At 52.4% G+C, this 7,945-nt stretch overlaps 1 protein-coding gene across 1 annotated transcript in view; it reads left to right on the forward strand.

Annotated features, from left to right (window-relative positions):
* The window catches only part of DENND2A (DENN/MADD domain containing 2A), a gene marked incomplete at its 5' end in the record, with an annotated part of 25,754 nt that extends 18,092 nt beyond the window's left edge, over nt 1-7,662 (forward strand). The window contains 6 exons of the mRNA XM_010289562.1: nt 1,454-1,631; nt 2,434-2,475; nt 3,872-3,989; nt 4,587-4,826; nt 5,934-6,020; nt 6,940-7,662. Of these exons, the coding sequence (XP_010287864.1) occupies nt 1,454-1,631; nt 2,434-2,475; nt 3,872-3,989; nt 4,587-4,826; nt 5,934-6,020; nt 6,940-6,971 (697 nt within the window). The remainder of the gene's footprint in view (nt 1-1,453; nt 1,632-2,433; nt 2,476-3,871; nt 3,990-4,586; nt 4,827-5,933; nt 6,021-6,939) is intronic.
* Nucleotides 7,663-7,945: the final 283 nt, after the last annotated feature.

The following is a 7,945-nucleotide window of genomic DNA, read 5'->3' on the forward strand; positions in this document are numbered from 1 at the left end:
TGGATACTCTAAGACCTTTTTAAACAAGGATATGGGGGTTTTTCCCATCTACAGGCTTACAGCTACAACTCTGACACAGCCTTTGAGGAGTCCTTCTCTGTTTTTATAGAAAAGACAAGCCTCTGGGAGCACAAGGAGAGCAAACTTTTCCCATCTTGTGAAGAGGCTTTGTCAGCGCACGCATCCCAGGCGTCCCTCCCAAGTGCCCATTCCCTACCTGTCACAGTCCTAGATAAAATTCTCCTGTTAAGCAAATTCTAGCCTCTCCCCTGGGATTTACTTATCTTCAAAAAGTGTCATGTGTTTAACAATGTTTACTGCCTGATTTCTTCATACAGCCATGCTGATGTCCCAGCAACCATAACTGTGTTCTGCTAAACTGAATTTACCTGATGAAAGCCAGCCAGTTGTAGCCCAGCCATCCCACTCTGCTTGGCATGTGTCAGCACAGGGATTCAAATTCACCGGCCTGAGCTGGAGCTGGAGGTGGGAGGAAAGCAAGCTTCACTTTTCAGAGGGAGCTTGAGTCCACACCCATCAAACCCTTCCCTCTCAAGTCAGCAATAAACTGCCAGCTCTGGGCTGCTGAGTGTAAGTTCCCCTGTGGAGTTTAACAGGAGACAGCTGCGCACCTTTCCTTGGTGATGTGACTCCTCCCGGCCACACCAATCTCCCTCCCCTCCTCCAGCCTTTCGAGATCTGGATGCCAGTAAAACAAAATGAAGTTACATACAGGGTTATATACAGGAGCTATTGATATGATTGGGACTGATAGAAAAGTGTGCCATTGGCATGCGATTACTCCTGCTAAGGGTTGCCCAAAGGCAAAGCATGTATGCTGCACAGGTAGCAAGCCAAGATGCAGGGGTGGACCATGGCTGGAATGACTTGCAGGAACATCTGGGGACCTTGTGGCTGCAGGTTGTGCCTGGGGCTTTGCCAAGGGTTCCAAGCAGGCCATCCAGCTGTGCTGATGAGGCCAAGAGTATGGCCAGCAGGTGAGTGGGCTACAGCGCAGCCCAGCAGATAGCTGCTGTAGCGGTGGAGCTGTCTTCTGCACCCCACGGCTGCGTGCTGTCTGTGCTGGACAGTATAGCCCCTGTGCATTCAGACCTGTGACTTTCCCACGGGAACAGCCGCAGAGGCATGCTGTGAGAGAATAAACTCATTTCTCTAATGTCTTCCAAGCTGCTGCCCGTCCTTATGTCTATGTAGTATTTCCCATCAGGGTACTAAAGGAGCAGATCCTGGATTCAGTGGGACCCAACTCTTGTCACGTGTGCATGGGCCAGGATCATCTCTCATAACCTGGGCTCCTGTCTCGAGTCATTGCTCCCAAGACTGAAAAATGGGGTCAGAAATTTGGGAAAGCTCAGGGAACATCTGAAAGAGCCCTGATTTCTAGGAAGCACTACTCATCTCCTGACTGACCAAGTTGTGTTTCATCTTCCAGCACTCTCTCCAAGTGTTGCCATGCCACAGTGGCCCTCCTGTACCCCTTCACCTGGCAGCACACCTACATCCCCGTGCTGCCGCCTTCTATGATCGACATCGTGTGCTCGCCCACCCCCTTCCTCATCGGCCTGCTCTCCAGCTCCCTGCCCCGCCTGAAGGAGCTGCCAGTGGAGGAGGTGAGCCATGCACCCGCACCGCGGCCTTGCTTTCGGTTGCTTCCAGCGGGCTGCATTGTCTTCTGTCCTAGAAAGGCTGTGCTTGAGAGTCTGCCTTGGCAGCCGGTGGTGTCAAGGAGCCAAGGTTTCGTCCTCTGGCTCCTGCCAGCGTGGGGTGAGGGAGGAAGCAAACATCGCCTGGGAAGGCAGAGGTCTGTGCTCTGCCTTGTCCACAGCTTGGGAAGAAGGGGCTGGGATCTCCCACCATGGGGGAGGTAATTTTATTGAAGTTTCTGTTGGTTTCTGCATAGCGCTGTCTAGGGGCTAAGCGCAAAGTCTGCCAGGCTTGAAGTGCGATTGCTACAAGTTGGCCAGGATACCTGCTCATCTAATTACCACAGGTGCCTAATGAAAGGAATAAATAATTAAGAACTGGATTCATGGTGCACAAGGGTGAACACAGCAAGGCTGAACATGGTTGGGGAGATATTTCCCTCCCTGCCCACCCAGGGGACAGCAGTGCAGCACATGGGGAGAAAAGACAGAGCTCTGACCCAAACATGGTGGTGAGGAGCAGTAGGCTGGGCTTGGAGCACAGCCTCCTGCTGTCCAAGCTGTTCTGTGGTTTGCGGCGATGTCATTAGAAAACCACAACAAGAACTCTGCTCTTGGCTTACGCTTGAGTGCCTGCTCCAGCTGTGCTGGTGAGTAGGAGGAGCAGGGGCAGGGACAAAGTGTTTCCTCCAGAGCAGTTACAGATTAAGATAAACTCTGATGATGGAACTAATGACATCCCCTTTTATTCTTGCTTTCTTATTCTTAGGTCCTCGTCGTTGACCTTGTAAATAACCGGTTTCTGAGACAGGTGAGCAGAGCTATTTCATATCTTTCATCTTCTATCCCCTTCTTCCACTATACCTTACCTCCATCTATGTTTGCTGACCTGCCTGGCTGGCTGGATTGCTTACTCCTCACACAAACTGAGGCAGGATTTGTGTTGGCAGCATTATAGGAGTTGCTGTGTACATATGTAAAATCAGCATCCCAAACCACAGCTGTTGAGGACCGAATCATTGTGCAGTATCTCCCTCTCTCTCTCTCTGTTTTTTTTAAGGAGGGGAAACAGTGGCATTTGAGCACTGTGGGTCCTTAAGTGCCCACAGGCACAGTGTAAAGCTGAGGGCAGAGCTGGAATGCCTTAGCTCAGCACTCTCTGCTGGGGAGCATCATGGGCTCTTCCAGCCTGTGTCTGTCAGTCCATCTCCTATCGCATACCCGTCCCTGAGTGGGGAAGCGGGCCTTGATGATTTCTTCAAATCCCTTCCTGCCCAAGGAGCTTGTGATTCCTCACTCCTTGCACTGGATGGGTCACAAGTAAGGGAGCTGGTACATGGGAGCCTGTATGTTGCTCTGCAGACAAGACTGCCTGCTGATTTTTACTTCCCTTTGTTGTGGAGAGGAGCAGGATATTGAAGGGGAGAGGATAGATGAGCGAACCTGCTCCTGGCCCGGGAAACTAGTTTTGCCCCCAAGCTCTTCAGCAGATCGCTGAGCAGTGCTGGCTGCATTGGCCTCTGCTGTGCCTCAGGTCCCATGGGTAGGACACGAGTAGGATGACGAGCACACCTCCTGCTGCAGGGAGTAGCGTGTGGATGAAGGCCACTCCTTCGGTGCAGTTCTCACTTGCTAGCTGCCTTAGCTACACGGAAATGCTTTACCTTGCACCTCTCTTTTGGAGGTTGAAGCTAAATCATGCTGTCTTAGGGCTGGTAGGAGCTCACACACAGTCACTGGTAGTTCCTTGGCTCCGTTGCTCTATGGGAACTCTACGCCTCCGTAACATGATCGGTGACAGAGCAGAGCCGAGCAGGGGGCTATGCTCGCCTGGCTGCACGCCAGCATTGTTCAGCTACGTCCTCTTTGTGGTGGTGTGAGCGCTCACAGGCGGATGCTGTGGCCACGGGTGAGCACTGCCCGGTAGCCTCTCTGGTTAAACACTTGAAATTCTTACAGAACAGGAGAATATTTGGGACGAGATACCCCCTTTCTCTTTCTTGTCATGCCTGATGTCTTGTCAGACTTGATAGTTCTACATTGGGAGGTGCTGGGAACATGCCAAGTGTATTACAAGTTCTCCCTCTTCTCCTCACAGTTCATTTTTAGTGCTCCCCCTGCTGTGCTGGGGATGGGATAGGAGCTGGTGAGGAGAAGGGCAGGGTCTGGCCATGTCCCCACCCTGAGGAGGTGGCTCTGTTTTGCAGATGGAAGATGAGGACTCCATCCTGCCCCGCAAGCTGCAGGCTGCCCTAGAGCACATTTTGGAGCAGAGGAATGAGCTGGCGAGCGACAAGGAGGAGGGCCTTGTCAATGGCAAGCAGGGTAAAGCACAGTGCCTTTCAGCTTAAAACCACATCTCTTCCTACGCCTTTTTCTTCTGTCGCTTCTTAGGGGAGAGTTAGGCTTGTATTGAATTTAACACCACAGAAATTGGAGGTAGATGAGGATTTTGGTTGAAGCTGTGTTAAATATTCCATTGCAGCGGGGACAATTATCTTTGTGTGAAGAGAAAAAGTATTTACCCCTTCCTGGCTCTGTCTGTCCTTCCATTATGTAGGGAACACCTGTATTCCTCTTCTGACCATGTGAATGATGCAGGCTCTTCCGGGGGACAGCCCACCTGCAGAGTTGTGGTCTCAGAGGCAGCCATGCGGCTCACAGGCAACTGGGCTGAGACAGCTCTTTGCAGGGCACTATGGGTATCTCCTGGTTGCAGGGGAACCAAGACAAAGCTTGGTGGCTTTCAAAGTAGCAATCCGGTCCTCTTCCATGGCAGCACTTCCTAGGATGCTGTCTCTCTTGATCAGCTTTTTCTGCTCAGGCTAGATCCTGAAAAAGCCAGGGAGTTCGTGCCCAGGGCTTTTCCTACCACATCCTTATAGCACTGTCCTCACCGCTGTCTCTTTCTTTTCTCCTTAGAGACTAGCCCTTTGAATGAGGTGGTGTCCGAGGCCTTTGTCCGTTTCTTTGTGGAGATCGTGGGCCACTATTCCCTCTTCCTGACCCCCACCGAGCGAGAGGAGCGGACCCTGCAGCGTGAGGCTTTCCGCAAGTCTGTCTCCTCCAAGAGCCTCCGACGCTTCCTGGAGGTCTTCATGGAAACGCAGATGTTTGGGGGCTTCATTCAGGAGCGGGAACTGCGGAAGCAGGGGGTCAGAGGTGAGGGGCTCTGCAGTCATGGAAGCTCCGCTGTTGCTCCCACAAGAGCTGGGAGATGCTCACCAGCTGCCAGCTCCATCCCCAGCACCGTGGCGGGAGGCTGCAGTGTCGGTGCAGGGACACCGGGAGGGGAGGAGGTAGTGCAGGCTGATGGCTTGTTCTGACACCCCTGTGTGGCCTTCAAGAAGTCACTTGGGGATTTTTTGTCTCTGTTTCCTTATCTTCCCAAAGGGGCACATCACCTCACAGGAGCGTGGTGAGACATAGTTTTTGCACAGTGCATGGGAACCAGCCGCTGGAGAGCAGCAGCTTTTTGTGCATGATCTGGTAGTTTCTCGATGAGGTTGGGGTTACAGGCACCCTTCAGCACTGCAGTAAGGGACATAAGCAGTATCCTTCATGTGTGTGCCTCTCTGTTCCATGTTGAATTCCCATCAGGACCATCACAGAAGGGGTACACTGCTGGAACAACATTTATTCTTCCAGTCCCTCATGTCCCCTTCCCATGTCTGGAGGAGGAACCGGCTGGATCGGTTATGGCTGTTTTGGCTAGTGGAAAATATGGATGCTCATGTCCTTCCCAGAGCTGCTCCTGTTATTTCACTCCTGTTATCCCACAGTCCTGAGGGCTCTACTGGCAGCTGAAGTCTAACATCCCTGCTGCTGCTCTGTCCTGGTTTAGCAGTTTCCTCCCAAGCGCTGATGAGCAGTGGACACTTGAATAGGTGGCTGAGTAAAAGAGGTTTTGCAGCATGGTAAATCCTGCGTGATGATTCCCCAGATGATCTCACTTTCTGGACTTAGCTGTGTTCGTAGCATAATGAACGGAGGTTTTGTCTCTCCCTGTGTGAGGTTCAAAAGCTCAGTCAGCCTTGCAGTGGTGAGGGAGGAGGTGGTAGCAGGACTTCTTTGCTGAAAGTCCTACAGACACGATCCAAAGCTCCTGTCCCAGATCTAGGCTCACTTGGTGGAGGAGATGGGATGAGTTGTTCCCTCTCATGTGCAACAGTTTATTGGTAAGCCAGGACAGTATGATTTCAGATGGACGTTCTTACTTTTATTATTAGTGAAGCAAAATAGAAGTTGTTGACTTCTTTCTTTCTGCAGGTCTGTTTGAGGTACGGGCTCAGGAGTACCTGGAAACACTTCCCAGTGGGGAGCAGAGTGGAGTCAATAGGTTCCTGAAAGGCCTGGGTAAGGGATCAGCAAACCGAGGCTTGGGGTTCTTGTTGCTTTCAGGTTTGGCAGCAGAGAAGCTACTGAAGGGTGGCAGGACTCTGCTAGTGGCTGCCTGTGGCATCCTGCAGAGCAGCGCTCTGATCCTTGAGTGATCAGTGCCTGGCCGTGTATGGCCTGCCATGGCATGCGGTTGGCTGTGCCCCCTGGTCTGCCACTTGTCTGGAGGCTGGTGGGGAACCCAAGTTTGGGCAATGAACTACGTCTGTGTCTTCCAAAGGATACGAGTGGGTCTGAGGAAGCAACGGAGCAACAAGTGACTCAGGAGTGGTGGATGCAGCTCCTGATGGGTGGAGTGATATAGCCTCCATGGCCTTCAGGTTTGCCCTTAGTGATCAGCGGTGGGAATTGCTTGGGAGTATCCTAAGGCTGAATCCATTTTCCACTCTTAAGTGGAGCTAGATGAGAGCTCCAGACTGAGGTTAGAAGTCCTTGATAAGTCATTGGACATCATGGATAAGAGAGTTTGATCATCTGTTCAGATCGCATAGCTGGCCTTCTTGTTTTTTCTTGGCTATTTAAGAGCAGCAGTATCTGTGGGGCTGATGTGCTCTGCCTCTTACCCACACATGTTCTGGCCAGGTGAGCTTAGTAATACGTTCACCTTCCAGGACTGCTGGGCAAATGGGCTCTGGAACATGTGCTTGGGGGCTTGCAGGGTCCCAGTCTGCAGCGCTGCCCCCAGGGGGTGGGCAGAGCTATGACCTGCTCTGCAGGCACCTGCTTGAGCTTTGCAGGGCAGGTGGCTGTGGGCAAGGAGCCAGGGCTGGCAGCAGGGCAATTCTCTGCATAGGCTTGCTCAGCCGGTGGTGGTGAGGAATGACACTTGTTTTGCCTGTCATTGTGGTAAGTCCATTTCCTTTCTCCATCTCTCCAGGTAGCAAAATGAAATTCCTCCACAAAAAGTAAGAGCAAAGCACATCCTGATTCCACAGAAGAGAATGGCTTCACCATTTAACAGCAATAAATCAGACTATGATCAACCGTTCCCATTTGGCCTGCTCCCAGGAGCCAACACCCTTGGGCGAGCTGACCACAGCCGGGACGCGCTTGCACAGACATGTGGTGCCACAGGAAGATTTGATGGCTGTGGGGCTGCCGGGACAGGTTTCTGGATCTACAGTACCATGCACTGGACCAAGCACTCTCTGAACTCTGCACTAGCACGTTGCAGGCATCCCAGCGGATTGGATCTCTTAGCTAGTCAATTCTTTGTTTTGTTATATTTTTCTATTTATATTGAGCCTAGAAAAATTATTAACCGATGACTCTTGCCCTGCATCTTCTCTCTGCCTGGTGCTCCAGGAGGCCAAAGTGGGATTCCCATGGCACTGAGCAGGCAAAGCTCAGGCATGGAGGAGGGAAGGAACAGAAATGTATGGAAATAGGTCTCTGCAAAGCAAGGACGCTGAGGGCTGCAGGGATGATGTGGACTGACCAGGAGGAGCTTGCAAGCAAGGAGAGGGGTGAGGAGGAACCACTAAACCTACTGAGGACTTGATGGGCCAGCCAGCTCCTTGCGTGGCTGTGCCAGGGAGTGCTGGCATGAGGAAAGGCCTTTCCTTACACAGTGTAATTAAAAGCGAGTGGTGTAAAAGGCGTGTGGACCCTCGGTGTTTTGGGGAGGGGGACGAGCTGTGTCTGCTCACCGGCCCACCTGGCTCTGAGCATGCAGGATAGCTAGCAGCTGAGCCTTTGGCTTGGCCAAGCCCGCAGCTTCCCCATGAGCCTCGCAGCCTAGGTGGACTCGTTCCTTTGCCTGGCTGCTTGCAGGGGGAGCCCAAACTGGAGCTCACCTGTGGGGTCTCGCCTGGGAGACCTGCTTCCCAAAGGGGGGGACAGGCTCTCCTCTCCAGTCTCGAGTGTTGCTGCCAGGGAGCACG

Source organism: Phaethon lepturus, unplaced genomic scaffold, assembly GCF_000687285.1.
Source record: "Phaethon lepturus isolate BGI_N335 unplaced genomic scaffold, ASM68728v1 scaffold21526, whole genome shotgun sequence".
In the NCBI taxonomy this organism is placed as follows: Eukaryota; Metazoa; Chordata; class Aves; order Phaethontiformes; family Phaethontidae; genus Phaethon; species Phaethon lepturus.